The following is a 26,153-nucleotide window of genomic DNA, read 5'->3' as shown; positions in this document are numbered from 1 at the left end:
TTGGAATTTGACAGTAGTACAAGTTGCTGCTGTCTATTAAGAAAATATAACACAAAGAATTCAGAAAGGAACAGTGTGGCATGTGCAGAGTAGTTTAGTGCACATAAGTCAATCTGGAGTCACCTACAGCACAATGTAGCAACAGGACAACCTACCATACACACCACTATACTCAGCACACCCCACCTTGCATTCCTATATACTTAGCACATACATCCATTTCACTTAATTGCAATCTCAGACAATGATTTCTGCTTAGGAGAATAGTTTGTAGAGTGAGAAGAAATTGAAAACGTAGGCTGCTGTGAAATGTAGGTGTGGTAAACAAAATTTGAGAAAGGTGGGGCTTATAACATAAAATGCAAAAATAAGGACGTTGAGCAGAAATAGGCAGCAGCTGAAATAACTGCCTACATCCTATCATCTTATATTATGGGTGTTATACTGTTCAGTATGCATAAGATATACACAGTTAATTTGTAAGTAAACTGCTGATCAAAATTTGTCCCCCCAAAAGATTTTAGCCAAAATGTGCCAGTATGCACAGCCAGTGGTATATATTGGTTTTGTGCTGCCCTAGGCAAGACTAAAATCGGGCACCCCACTATATAAATTTGCCCCACCCCTTCCTCGGGAGTTGGTCAGAGACTGCGGACATAGTACAGGAGATGATCAGTCTGATGACCGTTCTTCATGTTTATATTATTTTCAACATGGAGCAGGGACACATCAAACCTTGCTGCCCTCTCAGGACTGGGAAAGCCCCAGAATCGTATAGTTTGAAAATACACACAAAAGAGGGTGCACCACCCTAGTGCATTATCCCATACATCATTTATTAATAATCCACAACTAGACATACTCACAAACCAAGTGATTAAAACAGCATATCAAGCAAGACATAACGTCACGGTTGCTCCTCTCACAGTGTACTCCAGGACTCAGGGGAGGACACCGCCAGGATCCTAGCTGGCTTATGCGTTTTGAGGACCACACCCCCTTCCTCAGAGCATAAGCCTTCATTCACACAGGCAGTTGTTCTGCTGCTTGTAAATGCATGTTTTTGGGGTTTTTTTAAAATTCCAACACTCCTTGCACAGAGACCATTTGTGCTTTGTACATTGTGTTTATCTGCGATTACATGCATTTACATTCGGCTGAATTTAGCTGCGGTAGTAAATACGTGCCTTTTCAATAGCAACTGTTTACTTATTTTTCTTTGTACTGCGATTAACTGTGTTTATGTACAGATGGCTGCAGTACATCACTCCTGGATGCTGTCAACTTTATTTTTTTTAAACGCATAAAACCGTATGTTATGAAAATGTTGCTAAATGCAGTGTGTGAATGGAGCCATAGGGATGCATAGTCTGCATTTAGCTGCAGTAATTAGGTTCCTCTAACCGCAGCTAAAAGCTGAAATCTAACCACCCATGTGAAAGTGCCAAAATCTTTAGGACACCCAAAGCGCAACTATTTATAAAGAACTAACTATGGCATGAATACCCCGAGTCCTTCACCACCATAGGGATGGTTCACACCTCCCCAGGGTCATAAAATTCCATGTGTGCATGCATATTGTTTTTCAGCCTTCATTGCACCACTGCAAAGGAGGGGAGTGCATGTTCACAGTCTATGTAAAATATGGGGATACAATCCAAAATGATCCAAGATGGCTGCTAAAGAGTGTGGGAAACGCACACCATCACCCAGGACCGGAACAGCAGGCCGGATGTGCAGAGATCTTGCAACTATAGACCCCAAAATATGTTTGTCCTGCATATTTTACTCTCTAGAAATTTACAAATATATCAAAATTATTCTTCACATATCACTATAATAGGAAAACATCTACAGCCCTAAATCACTGTTTATTTCTTGAATGGACTTAAATGATAAGCTGATTATTGCCATCTGCACAAAAGCATTGCTGAATGTGTCATTTAGGGTACAATGTAAATATCCATTGTTTTTATTTCAAATTCTATTATGAGGCTAAATATGTGTACGTTATGCAGGACTGGTAAATTCCCCCCCGTCCCCCCCCAACATAACCAACACCAGCTTTGCATTTTCCTGTTCCATCTACGTGTCATATTTTGTGTGTTTAGAAACTAGTTTTGATGGACTCCTCTTCTCGTGTCATGTTTAATGAATAGTGAAGGTACTGATGGTTCATATGACATCCAGCAATGTGGGATCATTATTTTTTTAGCCTTTGTGATTTATGTGCCGTACGTTGATCATGAAAGATACAGTTAGGTCCATATGTATTTGGACACAGGCACAATTTTAGATCTTTCAGGTATTTACCAAAACATATTCAAGCTATAGTTATATAATGGATATGGGCTGAAAGTGCACACTCTCAGGTTTAATTTGAGGGTATGTACATCCAAATTGGAGGAAGGGTTTAGGAATTACAGCTCTTAAGAGTAGCCATCCCCCCTTTTTCAAGGGACCAAAAGTAATTGGACAATTGAATCAAAAGCTGTTTCATGGCCAGGTGTGGGCTATTCCTTCATTATTTCTTCATCAATTAAGCAGGTAAAAGGTCTGGAGTTGATTCGAAGTGTGGTATTTGCATTTGGAATCTATTACTTTGAACCTACATCATGCGTTCAAAGAAGCTGTCCATGGAAGTGAAACAGGCCATTGTAAGGCTTCAAAAATGAAACAAATCCATCAGAGAGATAGCAACAACATTAGGAGTGGCCAAATCAACAGTTTGGCCCATTCTGAGGAAAGAAGAACTCACTGGTTAAGCTCAACAATATAAAAAGGCGTGGACGTCCATGGAAGACAACAGTGGCGGATGATTGCAGAATCCTCTCTATGGTAAAGAAATACCCATTCACAAGTGAAGCACACTCTCCAGGAGGTGGGCGTATCATTGTCAGTCTACAATCAAGAGAAAACTTCAGAAGAGCAAATACAGAAGTTTCACCACAAGGTGCAAACCATTCATAAGCCTGAAGAATAGAAAAGCCAGATTAGACTTTGCCAAAAAAACTTCTAAAAAAGCCAGACCAGTTCAGGAAAAGCATTCTTTGGACAGATGAAACTAAGATTAATCTGTACCAGAATGACGGGAAGAAAAAAATGTGGAGGAGGCTTGAAAAAGCTCATGATCCAAAGCACACATCGTCATCTGTAAAGGTGGAGGCAGTGTGATGGCATGGGCATGTATGGCTTCCAGTGGCACTGGGTTATTGATGATGAGACAGAAGACAGAAGCAGCCGGATTAATTCTGCAGTGTTTAAAGATAGACTGTCAGCCCAGATTCAGCCAAATGCAGCAAAGTTGCTTGGATGGCGCTTCACAATACAGATGGACAATGATCCAAAACACACTGCAAAAGGAGCTTTGAAGGAAAAGCAGTGGAATATTCTGCAATGGCCGAGTCAAATAACCTGGTCTCAACCCAATTGAGCATGCATTTCACTTGCTGAAGGCAAAAAGAAAGGCAGAAAGACTGGCAAACAAAGAACTGAAGACAGCTGCAGTTAGAGCCTGGCAAAGCATCAGAAAGGAGGAAACCCAGTCTTTGGTAATGTCCATGGGCTCCAGACTTCAGGCAGTCATTGCCAGTAAAGGATTCTCAACAAAATATTAAAAATGAACATTTGATTTATGATTATATTCATATGTCCAATTACATTTGGTCCCTTGAAAAAGGGGGGGGGGATGGCTACTCTTAAGAGCTGTAATTCCTACCTCCAATTTGGATGTACATACCCTCATATTAAACCTGTGAGTGTGCACTTCCAGCCCATATCCATTATCTAACTACAGCTTAAATATGTTTTGGTAAATACCTGAAAAAAAAAACAAAAATTGTGCCTGTGTCCAGATATATATGGACCCAACTGTATGTAAATGAGGTATCCTGACGAGCATCATTTGAACAAGGGGTACAGGAGTTAAACATGTGTACCATGATGTGGAAACTAACAAGATATGTTTTATTTATTTATTTAAATTTTTAGAATGTAACTTTTTTTTTAGTGAAATAATAAAATGTTTCTTTTCCAGTGTAATTTCAAATAGTATTCAGCTTCTTGTGCAAGATTTAGATTCTGCTTGTGATCCAGCACTTACTGCAATGAGCAAGGTATGTACAATTATGGCTCATTTGCCCTTGTTACCTAGGTTCCGTAAGCTTAGTTATATTTTGAAGTGAAAAAGCCTGAGTTCTTTAAAGCCTATATATTTAGGAAAGTGGGTTTCTGTGCTCACTGGGAGATTCCCCTTTTTTCTAGTTTTGGTCACACCCAGGACTTTGTGCTGACATTAAAGTGTTATTAGATTCACAACAGTAAAATCAGTCTGTATATGCAGTAAAGCATGCTTGTTATACTCACTGTGGAACCTAAGGGGTTATTCCTCCACATTGTGCAAAAAAGGCTGTTTGATCCTCTCCTCTCTGATCCTCTCCTTCTACTGTCCCCAATCTATCTGATAGTACAGAGCTCTAGGAGTCACTCTGCACATGCTCAGTTTAGTGTGTATTGCTAGAGAGGTTTTTTTTTTTCTTTGGGTGAGTGCATGTGATCAGCACAGGGCCAATCAGCACTGTCCACACAGAGGGTCAGGGGCTATGCAGCCTCATAGGACAGTCAGAGGAGAATGAAAACTCCTCCTACAAGCTTTAATCATTGCTCAGCTGTACACAGTACTTCTATATACTGCTGATGAGAAAAGGTATTAAGCAGTTTAAATTTACAAAAATATTTGCACTTCCATGTTGTGTGTACTGTGGGAGACCAGATTTAGTAAATGCAGGGTCTGGGTTTAGTAACACTTTAAAATAATAAACCTGTTACACTTACCTTCTCTATGCAGTGGTATTGCACAGACCGGTCCCTTACCTCCTCTTCTGGAGTTCCCCACTGGCACTCTTGGCTCCTTCTTTTCTCTGAGTACCCCTTCAGCAAGTGGCCGCTGAAGGGGGAACTTGTGTTTTTGCATTTGCAAGCTGGTTTGTGTGCGTCAGTAGACTCACCGGATTTGGCTGACAGCAGCAGGAGTCTATGGCTCCTGCTTCACTCAGAGACTCTTGAGAATGTAGGAAGAGAGAAGCATCGCTGCTGCACATGGGACAGCACCATATCGAGAGGGTTCTGTAAGTGTTTTTGGGGGGTTATGGAACAGGGGTTGGAAGGTTTACCGTAATGCAAAGAGCGCATTGAGGTAAAAAAAAATGTTTGCCTTTAGAACCACTTTAATTGGCAGTGCTGTTCCTAGAGTGACTCGAGGCAACATGTGCTTATATTATCGAGAACACATTGTAGGTGTGTAATTAATTTTAATTTGAGTTTCATAGATATCTCCCATGATACCTTGCAGGCACATTTTTGAGTTTGTAGTTCACTGGGACTGGATAGCCTGTCATTCTGCATAGTGCTACTTCCCTTTCCTGAGAAACACACCATTATAAAGCTGTTTTTCTGTATAAACAGTAATGGGGTATATGGAGCAATAAGTGTCGTGTGTACAATAGAGTGGTAGTTAACTCTTTTTGTATACTTTTACCTGCAGGTAAGCTTATAATAAAGCTTACCTGTAGGTGAAATTAATATCTCCTAAATGTGCACCGTTTCAGAGATATTCGTTCTTTTTAAGAGCCGGCGCATGTGATCTGAAGGAACCGCATACCTGTGCTATTCCTTAAGACTACTGTGCCGTGGCTTGGGACTCCCATGTGCATGCATGGGAGTGACGTCATCACAGCTCAGCCAGTCAGACGGCCGGAGCTCGAGAACCCAGAAGGAAGACTGGGTGAAGATGGAAGCCTTTGCAGCGCTGACAGTACACTGCTGGGGGGTTTCATTTTAAGGCAAGTCCTTCATAATGTTCCAGTGTGCAATGCATGCTAGCACATTATGACATTACCTTGCAGAGGATTTCTCTCTTTTTTTTTTTAATATCTATGCAGAACAGGTTCATAGAGTCCAGTTAGAGCGTCCAGTATAACATTCCATTGATCTTAATGCACCAGATGCAGCACCTCTGAAGAGACTGAAGTATTTCTAGGCAAACAGATAAGAACAGCAGGGAGCAATCTGAATGTAGTATATTAATGTATTTATTGTGGTGAAAAGACAACAACTCACGTTGCCATTTAAAATCACGCTCATAAGAGCTTCCGGTGGACAGTCTCACAACAACAGGGAACCTCAGACCAGGATAGAAACACTGGGTGCATGGATGGATACACCTGCAGGACTACAGGATCAGAACACACCACGGGGGGTCAAAACTAAGTGCAGCATTATTTGTACTGCATAACACTAGTAAATTGGCAAATCACATGAGATGAAGAAATTGCACTTATTGTATGTAATCCGTGAGCATTCAGCTCGTGAATCTGGAATGGGGAGCCTCTTGATAAATTTGCAATATGGAAAGTCCAGACATCAGCTTAGATGAGGAAGTGGTAACCAACAAGATGGCGGAGGGCTTTTGTGGAATGTAGAGCAGGCCGGAAGTGACATCATTGGCACATCAGGGGGTAGAGCTATGCATTTCAAGGCTGCCAAAGCTTCTTTCTGAAGCAAAGATCAGCTTGAGAAAGAGGCTGGGGTGGCCTTGCTTATGGATTACATATGAAAAGTGACATTTTTTTTCTTTTCATCGGAGTTGTGAATTTACTAGTGTTTCTCACTTGAGGTGATAGCCATATTAGTGCACTTGTGACAGAAACAATTGAGTACTTTTCATGATACTTTTTTATTTGCACTAACATACTGTTTTTCAGAACAAGTTTTCGGGGTATGCCCTCTTCTTCAAGGTCCATAAATTATCATGGACAGTACTCAAATGTTTCTAGTGTTTCTCAGTACATTTAATGCTGCACTTAAGTTTGGCGCCCCTCTCTTGGTCCTGCAGTTGTATCCAGCCACCCAGTGTTTCTATGCTGGTCTGAGGTTCCCTATTGTTATGAGACTGTCCACTGGAAGCTCTTACTATACTGTATGATGAGCCTGATTTTAACTGACACATTGTGAGTTGCCATTTGTCTTTTCACCACAATGAATACATTAGTATACTACACTCAGACTGCAAGCTGCTTCTGTTATCTTTCTGCATAAACAGGTGTGCGTAATTACAATGATATGATCTTAGGGAGTGCATAAATAGAGAGAGCAGAAGCAGAGAGAGCAGTATGTGTTTAGATGACCTGTCTTTTCTGGTTGTATTCACTATGGATCCCATCATGAGCATAATGCTGCGCGTTCTACCATTTTTTCCTTCGCAAAACCTGGAACTGACTGCGCTGGTGTACTAGATCCATTTCAATACATGGAAAACACTTTGCATGCATTTCTGAAGATGAAAAAAGGCTCGAGACCGCATCTGGATAAGGAACAGTTAAAAAACGCTTCTAAACGCAAACGCTTATAAACATGGTTAGCCGCGTTTACTGGCGTTTGAAACGCTGATAAAATCTACTCCTGAACGCAAGTTTGGTGCATTCAAAAAAACGACTGTAAGCTCAACTGCCTGTAAACGATTGTAAGCGACGATGTGTACATGGACACATAGGAAAACATTTTTTTTTTTTAAGTCCGCAAACGTGCAAACTAGAACGAAAAACCCGTAAGTGATCACAAAAAAAGTGCAAGTGCGAACACCACACGAAAAAGTGCACTTAGGGGTGTGCTTTGCCCTTCCCCCAAAGGGGATGGACTACTACCCTGATCCCCCGAGGCACGAAGCTCCTGACAGGGACAAGGTTCCCATTTGGTCCTCCTGGCCAAAAGGCCTGGTGGACCACCGTTCCTTGTGTCCAGCCGAAGCCAAACACCCAGTACTTGGTCAGGGGGCTCTCCCGAAGAGAAAACCCCCTAGGGATCAGGGGAGGAAGGAAACAAAAGGCCACACATCCTCCCCCTAGACTTCAGGGCTGGCCCGAGGACCCACACCCTCCATCCGTGGAAAACACACACAAAAGTAAGAAAAAGTGACAAAATGTGGGAGTGTAAATAAATTAAATAAATAAGTAGAAAATAAAAAAGTGGCCGTGCCAAATAGTGCACCGACCAGGCCCTGAGGCCTGTAGCAAAAATTGCCCTGATCCTAGCCAAAAGGCCTGGTCCGAAGGGCGCTGTGCAAAAAGAGTGTAAACGCAGTGACCATGTGCCATCTTCACACAGTGGGGTCCCACACCCAGGTGTTACTAAGGGCACCCCTGAGGGCGTCTACTCAGGGGGCACTTGGTTTGCGGACTTTCTGCCTTCCCGACCCCTGGCCAGACAAGGTAGATCCGTCCAAATCAGGAGGTACTGGATCCTTCCGGTCTTCTCGGGGGAATTACTCACGGGCCCCAGCTTCTACTCGTGGGCGCCACGCTTTCTGTCCCCCCGGTACTAGCCTTCCAGACCCCCATCATACCAGTGAGGGTACTATACAACAGCCATCCCCGCAAAGCTAGAATGGCCGGGAGCACCCCCACTGGACACTGATAAGAACAGATACTACACTTGATCTTAGCCAAAAGGCCGACACATAGGAAAACATTAGGGAGAGTTCAGGGGCTGCTGAAGAAAAACACAGAAAAGCTCCTGAATGTGAGTTTGTCAGCTGCAGTGAACATGAACCCTATTCTCCTTCTTGCCAGTTTTAAAGCTCATGAAAGGAAGGAACAAAATAAAGAGTGTGGAAACAGGATCTTGTGTCTCCTACTCCACTCATAGCCTGATCACTCCTTTCTTTTATCTGCCTATCACCTTACTTTATTAATGGTATATTTGGAAAGGATAAGTAAGGTCACAGAAGTGCCATAGTTGGCCTCTCTGCAACTGCCCTTTCCACCCTTTGCATAAAATCACCCTATTTGATAGTCTCTGCTAAGGCAGGAAGCTACATTTGTAGACAAATTGCAATCAGCAGGTAGCAAACGTAGTTGCTAACTTCTTGCTATACATGTTAGTTCTATCCATTTGAAAACTATCTGGAATGCACCCAAGCAAAACACAAGGGGGGAGATCGTTTGAGGTCTGATGAGAGAATGTATTCTGACACACACAAAACAGCCACAGAAAAGTTCTGCTTTCCCTTAATGGATTTTCATGCTGCTTCTTCTGTAAGCAGTAGAAAATGAAGATAAACTGGATCTTCGCTACTGCTATTTTCCAACCACTTTGTTCAGTAAAAAAGAAACCAAAACATTTTGGTATTAAGAAAATTGGAAAGGAAAGTGACATAAATTATGGTATTGTAATTACTGACACTGTAAATAATCCCTTTGTGCTGCAGAGGCCTGAAATTATTTACTGTTAATGTTATCTTGCTTCATCACCTATTGTAAGTAAGTGACTATTTGAGCATTTTAATTTAGTTTTGTTATTTTTACACATAAAATAGGAATGAATGCACCTTTGTCTCTTTGGTTAGACAGGATGCACTCTCAGGGGTGTGGAAATTTTTAAGAAAACTACTTGTCCAGGGACTAAATCGGGGCCCCAATCTACTTGTCCCTCATGACAATCTACTTGTCCAGATAAAAAAAAAAAAGTAACCAAAACCGTATTTAAATCGGAGGTGATTTTAGGAATGTCTGGGGCTTTTAAACACAAAAGAGGCTTTATGGCGACTTAAACGTGTAATATTTTTAACATTGCGCTGTTTATCTCCTCCTCCCCTCCCTGCCTCTCTTCAGCACCACACCTGGGGACTAGCAGGGAGGGGAGAGACCTTGCAGTGTAATGAGCACCGATTGGCTTACTGATCAGGAAAGGGTGGGTCAGGGCTTATACTTTATCCCTTTCGCTGCCAGAGGCGTTTTTGTGTTTTTTGCACACATTTAAAAAAATCATTTTAGGCCTGAAGATTTCATAAAACCCCTAACATGATATATTTTCTGAAAGCAGAGACCCTAGAGAATAAAATAGTGGTAGTTCCAATTTTTTATGTCGCATGATATTACCACAAAATTTCAGTAAAAAATAAAATAAAAAAGTAAGTTAATTTTAGGGCACAAAAAAGCAATAAATTGCCTTATTTTTTTGTAAAATATAAAAGATGAGGTTGCAGCGAGTAAGTAGATATCCAACTTGTCAAACCTTAAATTTGTGCACGCTCGTGAAATGGCGATGAACTTCAGTACCCTATATTTTCTATAGGTCGACATTTTTAAAGCTCCTTATAGGTCACCAGTTTAGTGCTACGGAGGAGATCTGGTGCTAGAATTATTGCTCTCATTCTGGCGTGCACGGCGATATGTTGCAATCGACGGTTGCATGCGTTGGCGCCCCAGTGTGTGCATTTACATTTGTACATGTGGGGGCCTCAATATTTTGTTGGGGGGGGATGATATGTGCTTGGGTGTAACTTTTCATGTTTACAATAAAAAAAAAAATGTATAACAAGTTCTCTTTGAGACATCCAAGGTGTTAAAAGACTCTGGATGTCTCCCCTCTGCTCCACGGAATGTAATGTGGTGCACATCGAGCCATATTACATTCTTTCCCTGGGATTGCATTACAATCTCTCAGCGGGGACCTGGAAGTGACATCATAACGTAACTTCCGGGTCAGCACAAGGAGGAGAAGGGAGCGGACTTGTCTGCTCTTCTCCCTTCCCTCTAGCGGGCGGCGAGCCGGGCCCGTAGATGGGCAAGCAGAGCCTGCTAGAGGGAAGGGAGAAGAGCAGACAAGTCCGCTCCCTTCCGGTGGGCAGAGAGAGGCTGGTACTGTGTGAAGCAATCGGCGGCAGCGCTGCCGCCGATTGCTTCACCTGACAGCTGAGCTCGCTGCTTGCCCGCAACAGGACTAAAGGTAGAAAGAAGCTACATGTCCCGGGTGATAGGAATCCAACATCCCTGCACTCTGTTTTTTCATAATGTAGTGTTATTTGAACAGCCATGGAACTAGCATTCTCAAAAGAATAGTTCAGAAATGGGAGCTTTTGTTATGACATTGTGCCTTTTGAACATCTTATAATTCTGCTGTTCCTTCTTGAGACCTCCTGTTGGTATTTAATTTGCATCTTCTTCTCTTTTTCATCTTTGCTAAACTACCATTAACTCAGTAACAAATCTGAGAAACACATTGACCTCAGTATGTATTATAATAGATTAGTCAGGACTGATTTAAAGTTTTTGCTAGATTTGGAAAAATAGTTTTTACTGCTATTCAGGGCTATTAAGGAGAAATTTCTGTTCCTGTGCTGGTGACACTGCTCTGGAAGTCAGGGTACATCTGCAACAGTAACACAGCCCGAATAGATTTCTTTTTTTTTTTTTTTTTAAATTAAAGTAGGGGGAAGGTTAGAACCCTTATCAGCCTTATATTGCTCAATATGTAGCAGATTTCAGCTGACTTCCTGTCTGGTAGTAGAACCTTTGTCAGGGTGGCAGAAAGTGAATGAAACCCATTCTAATGGAGCCACAGATAGCAGTCTAAACCTTTTAAAACACAAAAGAAAAGTTTTAGCTGGACACACACTTTAACAAGTCCCTGTAACCAGACCATTTATTTCCAAAACAATTTCCCCAAGAGGTCATATGTGCATTCAACATATTTTAGTCATGGAATTTATCTGTAAAAAGCCTCTCTTATGTACAGATCCAAAAACCCTGAGACTGCTGCTGGGTACCACCATATTGAATGTGGTATCAGCAATCCTGACAAACTTAGAGCAGCCTTTGTCAACAATTTTACTCTAGAGAAGTCCAAAGAATAATTTTCAGCTCTCTGGGAACTCCACACTGAAAATGACTGTACCTACGGCTCACGGTATATTAGCGTAATTAGTAAATTGTAGAAAGTATTATATAACAGAATTAGCACTGTGGCATTCCTAGACACTTAGGACAGAACTTTTTCTTTTCTTTTTTTTCTTAAGGACAGACTTGCAAGGAGAAGTGGGGCCATGTTGGGGAAATTATACTTCCTGACTTTCTGAACTGGCATTTTTTAATGTTCTTAATAGGATTTCTTTAACCTTTTTATTGCCTTTTTCCCTTTCTTATCACTTCTTATCCCTACAAGCCCTACTCATCTGTTGGTTTGTTTTTTGTTGTTTATGATTAAAACCATTACAGAAATGTGTTGACAAGAATAATTTGCTTTAGTGAACTATTTTCATGGCAAGTCATTTAGGGGGTTTCCCACTACTGATGCTAATGCTTTGTCCGGTTTTCATGTTTAACTACATCCTTTAGTTGTTGGCTCTTACACTCAATTTACTGTTAATCTGTTTTTGCTATCCATTTATAGATGCAGTGGCAGAATGTGGAACATGTTGGGGATCAAAGCCCATATGTTACATCGATCATTCTACACATCAAGCAGAATGTTCCCATTATTCGAGATAACCTGGCATCTACCAGAAAGTACTTTACACAGTTCTGTATCAAGTTTGCTAAGTAAGTATCTACACTTTCACCTAAAGGAAATCCTATAATTTACATAATCCTTTCTTTCATAATCTATTTTTTTTTTTGTCATTTACAGAAATGGCAAATATTCTTTAATAGTTTATTATAGCCTATGGATTTGTCATTTATTTGAAAATATGACATTGTATAGGACAGTGGTGGCGAACCCGTGGCACGCGTGCCACAGCCGGCACGCCGAGCCTTATCTGTGGGCACGCCAGGAGAATCCAGCGGCGCGCTGTCTTCCCGGCTGTAGTGTGCGTGACAGCCGGGTCCCAAGTGCGCATGCACAAGAAGCAGTGCTCCTTGTGAATGGTAAGGCGGTACCTGGGACACATGACAGATCCCAGAAGCCGCCGGACCAATCACAAAGCGCAGCGCTTCTCGCGCATGCGCACTGGGCATCCGGCTGTCCGACGAGCGCCCACACTACAGAAGCCGGGAAGACAGCGCGCGGCTGGATCGAGGAACAGGTAAGATAAAAAAAAAAACTCTGCGGAAGTAAGAGCGGGTACCTGTCAAATTCAGGTACCCGCTCCCCCTCCCTCCCCAAAGGTCAGCAGTCATCCCTGTGCTGTGTCCCCAGTCTCTGGTCATCCCTGTGCTGTGTCCCCAGTCTCTGGTCATCCCTGTGCTGTGTCCCCAGTCTCTGGTCATCCCTGTGCTGTGTCCCCAGTCTCTGGTCATCCCTGTGCTGTGTCCCCAGTCTCTGGTCATCCCTGTGCTGTGTCCCCAGTCTCTGGTCATCTCCTGTGCTGTGTCCCCAGTCTCTGGTCATCTCCTGTGCTGTTTCCCCAGTCTCTGGTCATCTCCTGTGCTGTGTCCCCAGTCTCTGGTCATCTCCTGTGCTGTGTCCCCAGTCTCTGGTCATCTCCTGTGCTGTGTCCCCAGTCTCTGGTCATCTCCTGTGCTGTGTCCCCAGTCTCTGGTCATCTCCTGTGCTGTGTCCCCAGTCTCTGGTCATCTCCTGTGCTGTGTCCCCAGTCTCTGGTCATCTCCTGTGCTGTGTCCCCAGTCTCTGGTCATCTCCTGTGCTGTGTCCCCAGTCTCTGGTCATCTCCTGTGCTGTGTCCCCAGTCTCTGGTCATCTCCTGTGCTGTGTCCCCAGTCTCTGGTCATCTCCTGTGCTGTGTCCCCAGTCTCTGGTCATCTCCTGTGCTGTGTCCCCAGTCTCTGGTCATCTCCTGTGCTGTGTCCCCAGTCTCTGGTCATCTCCTGTGCTGTGTCCCCAGTCTCTGGTCATCTCCTGTGCTGTGTCCCCAGTCTCTGGTCATCTCCTGTGCTGTGTCCCCAGTCTCTGGTCATCTCCTGTGCTGTGTCCCCAGTCTCTGGTCATCTCCTGTGCTGTGTCCCCAGTCTCTGGTCATCTCCTGTGCTGTGTCCCCAGTCTCTGGTCATCTCCTGTGCTGTGTCCCCAGTCTCTGGTCATCTCCTGTGCTGTGTCCCCAGTCTCTGGTCATCTCCTGTGCTGTGTCCCCAGTCTCTGGTCATCTCCTGTGCTGTGTCCCCAGTCTCTGGTCATCTCCTGTGCTGTGTCCCCAGTCTCTGGTCATCTCCTGTGCTGTGTCCCCAGTCTCTGGTCATCTCCTGTGCTGTGTCCCCAGTCTCTGGTCATCTCCTGTGCTGTGTCCCCAGTCTCTGGTCATCTCCTGTGCTGTGTCCCCAGTCTCTGGTCATCTCCTGTGCTGTGTCCCCAGTCTCTGGTCATCTCCTGTGCTGTGTCCCCAGTCTCTGGTCATCTCCTGTGCTGTGTCCCCAGTCTCTGGTCATCTCCTGTGCTGTGTCCCCAGTCTCTGGTCATCTCCTGTGCTGTGTCCCCAGTCTCTGGTCATCTCCTGTGCTGTGTCCCCAGTCTCTGGTCATCTCCTGTGCTGTGTCCCCAGTCTCTGGTCATCTCCTGTGCTGTGTCCCCAGTCTCTGGTCATCTCCTGTGCTGTGTCCCCAGTCTCTGGTCATCTCCTGTGCTGTGTCCCCAGTCTCTGGTCATCTCCTGTGCTGTGTCCCCAGTCTCTGGTCATCTCCTGTGCTGTGTCCCCAGTCTCTGGTCATCTCCTGTGCTGTGTCCCCAGTCTCTGGTCATCTCCTGTGCTGTGTCCCCAGTCTCTGGTCATCTCCTGTGCTGTGTCCCCAGTCTCTGGTCATCTCCTGTGCTGTGTCCCCAGTCTCTGGTCATCTCCTGTGCTGTGTCCCCAGTCTCTGGTCATCTCCTGTGCTGTGTCCCCAGTCTCTGGTCATCTCCTGTGCTGTGTCCCCAGTCTCTGGTCATCTCCTGTGCTGTGTCCCCAGTCTCTGGTCATCTCCTGTGCTGTGTCCCCAGTCTCTGGTCATCTCCTGTGCTGTGTCCCCAGTCTCTGGTCATCTCCTGTGCTGTGTCCCCAGTCTCTGGTCATCTCCTGTGCTGTGTCCCCAGTCTCTGGTCATCTCCTGTGCTGTGTCCCCAGTCTCTGGTCATCTCCTGTGCTGTGTCCCCAGTCTCTGGTCATCTCCTGTGCTGTGTCCCCAGTCTCTGGTCATCTCCTGTGCTGTGTCCCCAGTCTCTGGTCATCTCCTGTGCTGTGTCCCCAGTCTCTGGTCATCTCCTGTGCTGTGTCCCCAGTCTCTGGTCATCTCCTGTGCTGTGTCCCCAGTCTCTGGTCATCTCCTGTGCTGTGTCCCCAGTCTCTGGTCATCTCCTGTGCTGTGTCCCCAGTCTCTGGTCATCTCCTGTGCTGTGTCCCCAGTCTCTGGTCATCTCCTGTGCTGTGTCCCCAGTCTCTGGTCATCTCCTGTGCTGTGTCCCCAGTCTCTGGTCATCTCCTGTGCTGTGTCCCCAGTCTCTGGTCATCTCCTGTGCTGTGTCCCCAGTCTCTGGTCATCTCCTGTGCTGTGTCCCCAGTCTCTGGTCATCTCCTGTGCTGTGTCCCCAGTCTCTGGTCATCTCCTGTGCTGTGTCCCCAGTCTCTGGTCATCTCCTGTGCTGTGTCCCCAGTCTCTGGTCATCTCCTGTGCTGTGTCCCCAGTCTCTGGTCATCTCCTGTGCTGTGTCCCCAGTCTCTGGTCATCTCCTGTGCTGTGTCCCCAGTCTCTGGTCATCCCTGTGCTGTGTCCCCAGTCTCTGGTCATCTCCTGTGCTGTGTCCCCAGTCTCTGGTCATCCCTGTGCTGTGTCCCCAGTCTCTGGTCATCCCTGTACTGTTAATTAGTTTGCACTACTGTACGAGTTGTTTTTTCTAAACCAAAAGCTCGATATTCAGGTTTCATTGCAGTGTTGGCACTTTGAAAGAAATAAGTTGGTTTTGGGTTGCAGTTTGGGCACTCGGGCTCAAAAAGGTTCGCCATCACTGGTATAGGAGGTCACTGCATGAGATCCCATAATGCCTCGTGTTTTAAAGGTCATGTTCACCTTTGGGAAAAAATATAAATGTACATATTTTTGAAAGAAAAAAAAATGTGCATTTATTATTTTTTCCCTCAGGAGACTGCAAAGCATTGCATCTGTGATCAGTGGATCAGGGGTGCAATATCAGGCTTCTGTAGACAAGCCTTGCAGTGGGGGCATATTACACATTACACCCAAACTATTGGTGTAATATGTAACATGCTCTGAAAGGTGAACTTGTCCTTTAACCGCCTCCCGCCTGCCATATACGGTAATGACGGGCGCAAGGCGGTTCTTTCATTCTGGGAGGACGTCATATGACGTCCTCCCACTCTAAACGCGTGCGCGGCTCCAGGAGCACGACGATCAGTGATGCACTGTGTCCCTCGGACACAGCGGATCACCGATCAACGGAAAGAGCCGAAGATGTCGGTTCGGTCATGTAATCAGCTGTGTCCAATCACAGCTGATTGCATGTAAATAGGGAAATGCCGGTTATCGGCATTTCTCTCCTCACGAGCTGTCACGCTAACAGCTCAAGAGAAGAGGAGAGCCGGTAATCGGCATTCCACAGAGAGGACATGTACATTGATCATCAGGGCACTGATGATCAGTGTGCCCTGATGATCAGTGCCCCCTGTCAGTGTCCATCAATGCCAGCTGTCAGTGTCCATCAATGCCACCTGCCAGTGCCCATCAGTGCCTCATCAATGCCACATATCAGTGCCTACCAGTGCACATCAATGCCACATATCAGTGCCCATCTGAGCTGCCTTTCAGTGCCACCTATCAATGCCAGTCAGTGCCACCTATCAGTGCCAGTCAGTGCTGCCTGTCAGTGCGCATCAGTGCTGCCTATCAGTGCTCGTGAGTGCTGCCTATCAGTGCCTCTTAACAGTGCCAGTCAGTGCCGCCTATCAGTGCCATATGTGAGTGCTGCCTTTCAGTGCCCATCAGTGATGCCAGTCAATGCCCATCAGTGCCACCTACCAGTGCCTCTTCATCAGTGCCACCTATCAGTGCCCATCAGTGTAGCCTATCAGTGCCCATCAGTGCAGCCTTATTAGCGCACATCAGTGAAGGAGAAAAATCACTTATTTACAAAACTTTAGAACAAATATAAATAAAAAACCCAGAGGTGATTAAATATCAGCAAAAGAAAGCTCTGTCTAAAAAAAAAAAATAAAAAAAAAAAATAAAAATTTCATATGGGTACAGTGTTGCATGACTGCGCAATTGTCATTCAAAGTGCTACAGCACTGAAAGCTGAAACCTGGCTTGGGCAGGAAGGGGGTATAAGTGCCCTGTAGGCAAGTGGTTAAAGACACAGGAGTCATTCATTCATATGATTAGCTCTCATGTATAAAGTATCTGGCTGAAGAACTGTGCCACCTACACAGCCTGTTTTTTTTCCAGTCCTATCAAAACTAAAGGTAAAAGCTTATTGGCTGCTAGGAGAGAATATAGACAGTTCCTAAAGCCAGCCATAGATGGCCGGTTCAGCAGGGACCATCCAAAATTCGAACCATCTATGGGCAGGCTGATTGTACCTAATTTGTTTGTTATACAACTTAGTTGCAGCCAGCCTGTCGTGTGTTCTCTTGGCAGGAATGGCTCCTATGGAGCTCATTATCTGACCATAGGTTTACATTTCTATTGATTCCTGAGATTTATACAGTTCTGTTGCGCAGCAGCTGTCTAGCAGAAAGTTTCCTTGTTGCAGTTATAAAACACAAGTCGTGGGTCTCCCCCACCATGAGACTGGACAGTTAAAGGAGAAGAAAGACACCAATGAGCTTATCTTGTTATCACTCTGATCTCTCCTTCTATCATTATGTTCCTTTTTAGCACATAAACACTGCAGCACAAATGACTGGCTTCTTGTGCTGATTATCCCTTTCTGTTAGGAGCATGATAGCCGGCTCAATTCAGGTATTTTTACTGCTTGCATTTCATAAAAAACACTTAATCCTTTATTAATGAATACATAACTGCATAGAGCCCACTGAAACCGGAAGTGCAGCACGTTTTTGTGCATTGAAGTGATTTGCAATAGACAGCTTCGGCAATGCCACAAAAATCCTAGTGAGGCATGTCGAGGTGTATTTGGGCATATTGTAACTGGGCTTTTTTGTGGCATTGGCGCAGTAAAGGCTTCTTTCTGGGAACTTCACTGTGCAGCTCATTTTTGTTCAAGTATCGTATTGTGCTCCTTGAAACAGGCACATCATCTTTTTCCAGAGCAGACTATTTCTACTGAGGTTACCTGTGGGTTTTTCTTTGTAGCCTGAACAATTCCTTACAGTTGTGGCTGCAATCTTTCTTGGTCTACCTGACCTTGGCTTTGTATCAAGAGATCCCTGAATTTTCCAATTCTTAATAAGTGATTGAACAGTACTGATTGGCATATTCAAGGCTTTGGCTATATTTGTAATATCCTATTCCAGCTTTATAAAGTTCAATTACCTTGTTACACGGGTCTTTTGGCAATTCTTTTGTGCTCCTCATTGCTCAGTATCTAGCCTGCTCAGTGCATCCATGTGAGAGCTCACAAACTCATTGACTATTTATACACAGACACTAATTGCAATTTAAAAAGTCACAGATGTGGGAAATTAACCCTTAATTGCCATTTTAACCTGTGTGTGTCACCTTGTAAGTCTGTACCAAGGCCAAACATTCCAGGGTATGTAAACTTTTGATCAGGGCATTTGGGTAATTTCTGTTTCATTATGATTTAAAAGGAGCCAAACAAGTATGTGATATTATCACTATCCTTAAATAAAAGACATTTGGCATGATCAGTCATATTTGCAATATCAATGCCAAAATTTCACTATTTCTGCCAGAGTATGCAAACTTTTGCGCACAACTGTAAGTACACTTAAAGTGTTACTAAACCCAGGACCCCGCATTCACTATATCTGGTGTGCACAGTACACAGAACATGGAAAGGCAAAAATTTTAGTAAATATAAACTGCTAAATACCTCTCTTTTCTCATCAGAATCAGAGCAGTCTTAATACTTCTATCAGTGTCGAGTGGAGCACTGGTTAAAGATTGTAAGAGGAGTTTTCATTCTCCCTCAATTGTCATTTGAGGCTGCATAACTCCTGACCCTCTGTCAGGACTGCACTGATTGGCCCTGTGCTGATCACATGCACTCTTCCAAGAAAAAAAAAAAATCACACCAATCTGAGCATGTGCAGCTTGCCCCCAAGGTTCTGTTTTATCAGCAGATAGATGGGGGACATTAGAAGGAGGGGAGGATCAGAGAAGACAGGATCAAACATCCTTTTTACACAGTGCAGAGGCTTAACCCCTTAGGTTTCACAGTGAGTATAACAAGCAAGCTTTACTGCATATACAGACTGATTTTACTGTTGTGGGTTTAGTAACACTTCAAGGGAAAGGAAAGTGCCCTGTGTGCAAGTGTGTGGTTGAATGGTTTATAGGTCATATTGAGATATTGTTGGTATCAATGTGCTTGTCTATAGTTAATTTAAAATTTGCAGACCATATGCCACTTGACACTGATACCAGTAGAATCTGCAAACATCTAATGAAAATCACTCACATGCTCTTAAAAATATACGTGAAAATAATTCTATTAACAGTCTGCTCAAAGGAAGAATTGTGCTTGCTCCAAATCTTGTTGTTTTCAATACGTTTTTACACTTTTGTGGGTTTCATGGACTAAACAACCAAGTAATTTTATTTTGCCCTCTAGCAAATTCACTTGAAGTGATTTCTCTGTGGTCTGTAGGATTTTATTACAGTAGAAGAAAATCTTTAGTAAACATAGAGTGTAGGCATGTAGACTTCAGTGTTCCCATGAATTGCTTTCATACACAGCATCAATGAATAACATAAGTGGTTCAAGTGTAATGCCAAAAAAAGACCTTTGGTATTTTAAATATATGTAGATGGTTACTCTTTTGGAGGCTGTTATGATAGAAATGAAAGATTTTTGTTTCTCTCCGTTATTATGTTTATATATGTTGTTACAACTTTAGTTTCCTGGCAGTCTACTTTAGATGCAGTTTGAAGTGGGTTACATTACTGTCCAGGAAAAGTTACTTCAAAAACAGAACTATTAAAAGTCACTTAGTAGCCCTTTTAACCCCTTATTTTTAATGTCATGGTGGGTCTTAAAGGAGAAGTATAGCCAAAACTTTTTTGTCTGTACGTCTCTCATGGATTACAGCAGTGCGGTTCATTTTGCACTCCTGTGAGCCATTTTCAACCGTCACTCAGCCAGTCTAAGCTTGGGAAAGACCCCGACTTTACAGTTGGGATCCACCCAGTACATAGTCCAGCAGCTGGCTCATCCTCTAAGCTGTGCCGCTGGGAGACTGAGCCAGCCGCTCCCTCCCCAGCTCGACATGAGCGCTGGAGGGGCAGGGCAGTGAGTCAGGGGCTGACAGACACCACTCTCTGCTCAGAGCAGAGGGGAGAACTGAGCGATCAGCAGTGTTTGATCGCTCAGTTCTGAGTGCAGAGGCAACAGGGGAAAGATGCTGAATCCATCTAGTGAGTATCATTTTTTGTAAACCCCTTCTCTTATAATAAGCCTAAAACAAGCCCTCGATTACCTTTCTAGCTGCAGGAGCTGTGAAGTAATTCATTCTCAAATATCACAACAGAGACTCTGAAGTTGGGCTATAAAGTAAAGGGAAAGGAGGTGTGATTTCCGTGCATTTGTTGTCATTTTTAAAGATGAATTTATCCACAATTCCTATAGATAAATAGATGAAAATGCTTTTTAATACTTACCGTATTTTTCGCTCCATAAGACGCGCCTAAGTTTTTATATGAGAAAAACAAGAAAAAAAATATTCTGAACCAATGGACTGCAGACACAGTACAGGAGATGACCAGAGACTGCGGACACAGTACAGGAGACTGTGGACACAGTACAAGAGATGACCAGAGACTGCGGACACAGTACAGGAGATGACCAGAGACTGCGGACACAGTACAGGAGATGACCAGAGACTGCGGACACAGTACAGGAGATGACCAGAGACTGCGGACACAGTACAGGAGAGGACCAGAGACTGCGGACACAGTACAGGAGATGACCAGAGACTGCGGACACAGTACAGGAGATGACCAGAGACTGCGGACACAGTACAGGAGATGACCAGAGACTGCGGACACAGTACAGGAGATGATCAGAGACTGCGGACACAGTACAGGAGATGACCAGAGACTGCGGACACAGTACAGGAGATGACCAGAGACTGCGGACACAGTACAGGAGATGACCAGAGACTGCGGACACAGTACAGGAGATGACCAGAGACTGCGGACACAGTACAGGGGATGACCAGAGACTGCGGACACAGTACAGGGGATGACCAGAGACTGCGGACACAGTACAGGAGATGACCAGAGACTGCGGACAGTATATGAGAAAAACAAGAAAAAAAGTATTCTGAACCAATGGACTGCGGACACCGTACAGGAGATGACCAGAGACTGCGGACACCGTACAGGGGATGACCAGAGACTGCGGACACAGTACAGGGGATGACCAGAGACTGCGGACACAGTACAGGGGATGACCAGAGACTGCGGACACAGTACAGGGGATGACCAGAGACTGCGGACACAGTACAGGGGATGACCAGAGACTGCGGACACAGTACAGGGGATGACCAGAGACTGCGGACACAGTACAGGGGATGACCAGAGACTGCGGACACAGTACAGGGGATGACCAGAGACTGCGGACACAGTACAGGGGATGACCAGAGACTGCGGACACAGTACAGGGGATGACCAGAGACTGCGGACACAGTACAGGGGATGACCAGAGACTGCGGACACAGTACAGGGGATGACCAGAGACTGCGGACACAGTACAGGGGGTGACCAGAGACTGCAGACAGTACAGATGACCAAGAGACTGCAGACAGTTCAGGGGATGACCAAGAGACTGCAGACAGTTCAGGGGATGACCAAGAGACTGCAGACAGTACAGGAGATGACCAGAGACTGTGGACCTTTGGGGAGGGAGGGGGAGTCGGTAATTGAATTTGAGTTGTCCTCCCTTTAGTGTGGGCACCCGGCTGTGATAGCCGGGTGTCCACTGCGCATGCGCGAGAAGCGCCGCGCTTTGTGAATGGCACAACGTCTTCTGGGACACGACAGGTTGCAGTGGGCACCCGGCTGTCCAAACTAAAAATGCCAGCGCGGGAAGACTGCACAGCGCTGGACCGAGGAACAGATAAGGTCCTGCTGCAGAGGAGAGCTGAGCAGCCGGTCTGGTATTCTGACAAGGTGTCGGAGGCGGTGTAAGGGAATTTCCGTGAGACGGCTGGTGAATAGACGTGCGCATGTGCACAGAAATGCACGAACATGCACGGTGAAGATTGGCGCCAGACAGACTATTTAAGAGGTGCCTCTGCCTGTGCTGACTGGTCTTCAGCTGTTCCCTGTTTCCTGCACGTTCCTGTGTGATTTCCTTGTTGCTGACTCTGCTTGTTCCTGATCTGACTCTGATTACTCTCCTGCTTGATACTGGTTCCTGACTTCGGTTCTGCTCCTGACTTTAGCTTGTTTATGATTTGGTACCTTGCTTTCCGCCCGTTGATGACCCCGGCTATTCCTATGACATTGCTCCTGTCTCCCATCCCTGCTTCCTACCTTGCTCTGGTGCACACCTGGCGACCCACCATACCAGCTCTGCATATTACTACTGTGCCTGAATCGGAGGTTCACCAGTCTTCCATAGTCTCCAACTGCAAGAGCTGCAAACAACATCTGCTGGCGCTCTTGTCCCCCTGGTCCCTAGACACCCCCTGTTCCACTTCCAGTGGGGTCAGGGCTAGTGACACAAGTGAGGCCGACCTCGTCATTTCAGTCTCTAATCAGGTACGTGACAGGCGGAAATACCAGACCAGCCCCTCCATATTCGCTCCATAAGACGCACTGATATTTTCCCCCCTTTTTGGGGGGGGGGAAAGTGCGTCTTATGGAGCGAAAAATACGGTAAATATTAATACTTAATATACAAGAATGCCTGATTTGAGCATAGGCTCACTTTAACATATACAGTGCTGTGAAAAAAGAAGTACACCCCATGGAAATTGGTGACTTTTATAAACATATATGAACAGGTAGACATTAGCACTTAGAGGTGATATACTTGAATGAGCATCTTGAGAGCAGGGACTGATCTGAACGATAAATATATACATTATATTGCCAAAAGTATCGGAGTGCCAGCCTTTACACGCACATGAACTTTATTGGCATCCCAGTCTTAGTCCATAGGGTTCAATATTGAGTTGGCCCACCCTTTGCAGTTATAACAGCTTCAACTCTTCTGGGAAGGCTGTCCACAAGGTTTAGAGGTGTGTCTATGGGAATGTTTGACCATTCTTCCAGAACCGCATTTGTGAGGTCAAGCACTGATGTTGAACGAGAAGGCCTGGCTTGCAGTTTCTGCTCTAATTCATTCCAAAGGTGTTCTTTCGGGTTGAGGTCAAGACTCTTTGCAGGCCAGTCAAGTTCCTCCACCCGAAACGCACTCATCCATGTCTTTATGGACCTTGCTTTGTGCACTGATGCGCAGTCATGTTGGAACAGGAAGGGGCCATCCCCAAACTGTTTGCACAAAGTTGGGAGCATGAAATTGTCCAAAATGTCTTGGTATGCTGACACCTTAAGAGCTCCCTTCACTGGAATTAATGGACCGAGCCCAACCCCTGAAGAACAACCCCATACCATAATCCCCCCTCCACCAAAATTTACACTTAGCACATTGCAATCAGGCAAGTAGTGTTCTCCTGGCAACCACCAAACCCAGATGTCCTTTGGATTGCCAGACAGAGAAGCGTGATTTGTCACTCTAGAGAACACGTCTCCACTGCTCTAGAGTCCAGTGGCGGCGTGCTTTATACTGCGTCATCTGACACTTTCATTGCACTTTGTGATATAAGGTTTGGATGCAGCTGCTCGGCCATGGAAACCCATTCCACGAAGCTCTCTATGAACTGTTGTGCTAATCTGAAGACCGCACAAAGTTTGAAGATCTTTAGCTATTGGCTCTGCAGATAGTTGGCGACTTCTGCGCACAGTGCGCTTCAGCTTGCGCTGACCCCGCTCTTTCCTTTTACGTGGCCTATCACTTCATGGCTGAGTTGCTGTTGTTCCCAGTTGCTTCCACTTTGTTATAATACCACTAACAGTTGACCGTGGAATATTTAGTAGCAAGGAAATTTCACAGATGGACTTATTCTACAGGTGGCAACCTATTACAGTACCACGCTTGCATTCACTGAGCTCCTGAAAGCAACCCATTCTTTCACAAATGTTTGTAGAAGCAGTCTGCATGCCTAAGTGCTTGATTTGATACACCTGTGGCCACAGAGGTGATTGGAACACCTGAATCCAATGATTTGGAGGGCTGGCCCAATACATTTGGCAATATAGTATGTATACATTTATGGAGCTATACAAGTACCTGTAATAAATAACTCAAGGAAAATTCACATATAACATGATTTTATTCAACAAAAATATCAATACATGTAATGGTTTATTGTGGATTAATTTACATACAACTTTGTTCTCAAAAGCAGAGTTTGCATAGCTGCCTACTAATCTCTGTCTTCAGCAACTCCTCCATGCAAAGTTCCTTAACTTGCAAGATGTTTGTAGGTTTCCTTGAAGGACCTGCCCATTTTAAATCTTCCCAGAACATTTCAGTGGGATTAAAATCAGGACTTTGACTAGGCTAGTAATAACTCGCCACGTTTTCTTTTTTCCTCCATTCCTTGATTGATTTGCTAGTTTGCTTCTGATGATCATGTTAAAACATTGTTTCCCATTCAACCATAATTTTTGGAAGATGGCCTCATATTCTTATCAAGCACACTTGGATATGATGCAGAATTCATAGTTGACTGCAAGCTGCACAGAACCAGAAGCAGCAAATCGGCTTCAAACCTTAATATCCCCACCACTATGTTTCACAATTGGTATGAGGTTCTTCTCCTGAAATGCTATCTTCGGTTTACCCCAAACATGTCTACTTTTACTCTTCTGTCTGTGATTTATTAGTTCATAGCACATTGTTTAAGAAGGTCTTGCCTTTATATGTTAAGTAGAAAACTGTAGTCTTGCTGTAATGTTCTTTTGGAAAGCATAGGCTTTTTTCTGGCATATCTCCCTCCAGTGCTGGTTTTTGCACAACCATTTTTTTGATTTGCATGCACGTCGACATCACCTGTGGTTTAGTTAACTGCAGATCCTGCAACTTCATTTTGGGATTTTTGGAGAATTTATTTTGCATCAAATAATCTCTTGGGCTTTATTTGCTGGACTGGATAGTCTTGGAATTATGAGCAGTCTTTTATAAATTACAACACTATTATTTTCCCTTTTTCCATTTTTTATTTTCTTTACAGTGGATTAATTTATTTCAAATGGTTTGACAATCTTTTTAAATTCTGTGGCGGATAGGCATCCATTACCATTTTTCTGAGGTTCTTGGAAAGCTCTTGTGATCTTAGCACAATGACATGCCACTTATGCCAGTAGCAAAGAGAACACCAGACCCAAGATGTCGGAGGTATTAATAAGACTTGTTCCACCTGCATGTTCCCGAAGGAGTTTCTAATCCTCGGCACTTACTCTAGAACACTTTTAATTTCATGGATTTGAAGTGGTGATAAATGTTATTTTTTTCATGTTGCAAATCCATATTTCTGTCAGTTGAGATGCCAACCTTTTTTCTGAATGGAGAAACGGCAATGCTAAAAGGTTGCTAGTTTACCAGGGATACTTTAATATATTACTTAAGTTTACATAATGCCTAACATTTGTCCAGTTTGCATAAACTTGCACTTGGACTATAGGGGAGGATATGCCTGTGTAGACGGTGACGTATAAGGGAGAAAGATGCAGGAGGTTGAAGAAGTTAAGGTGTAAGGGAAGGGTAAGCATGAGGCAGGTAAAGCTTCCGGTTTATTTTGAGTTGTACAGGTGTGGGGGTCCATCAGCTAAACTAGGCTTGAAAGCTGTGTTGGAGTGTGGGTGTGCAGGATACGAAAGGAGATCACAATCTTTCTTAAGGTAAAGGAATATCACAGATGCTAGGAGCTTGTGACCTATGTTGGGTTAAAGGAGGAGGAGATTGAGGGCAGGAAGGAGCTTAAAGTATATTTTTGAGTATAACAGATTCAAGTTTGCAATCTATGTTGCGGTATAGCGAAGGTAAATGCAGGGACCTTTTAGTGTATGTTGGGGTATGGAGGAGGTTACTTGCTGAAGTTATAGAGAAGTGTGTGGTGTATTCGGAAGATGGAATTTGCCATCAATGTTGAGGTATATGGTTGGGAGATGCAGGGGGTGGAGTGCAGTATTGATGTTTCCAGGGACATTGCATTGCTGAAC

The 26,153-nt window shown here is 44.4% G+C and overlaps 1 protein-coding gene across 1 annotated transcript in view; it reads left to right on the top strand.

Moving 5' to 3' along the window:
* The window catches only part of VPS53 (VPS53 subunit of GARP complex), a 212,940-nt gene that overhangs the window by 137,036 nt on the left and 49,751 nt on the right, over positions 1 to 26,153 (top strand). Inside the window, exons 17-18 of the mRNA XM_089668435.1 lie at positions 4,037 to 4,115; positions 12,226 to 12,374. Of these exons, the coding sequence (XP_089524561.1) occupies positions 4,037 to 4,115; positions 12,226 to 12,374 (228 nt within the window). The remainder of the gene's footprint in view (positions 1 to 4,036; positions 4,116 to 12,225; positions 12,375 to 26,153) is intronic.

Source organism: Staurois parvus, unplaced genomic scaffold (genome assembly GCF_062004578.1).
Source record: "Staurois parvus isolate SC_StPar_1 unplaced genomic scaffold, SC_StPar_1.0 ptg000058l, whole genome shotgun sequence".
NCBI lineage: Eukaryota > Metazoa > Chordata > Amphibia > Anura > Ranidae > Staurois > Staurois parvus.
The sequence above is the reverse complement of the archived record's forward strand: the minus strand, read 5'-3'. Positions and strand labels throughout refer to the sequence as shown.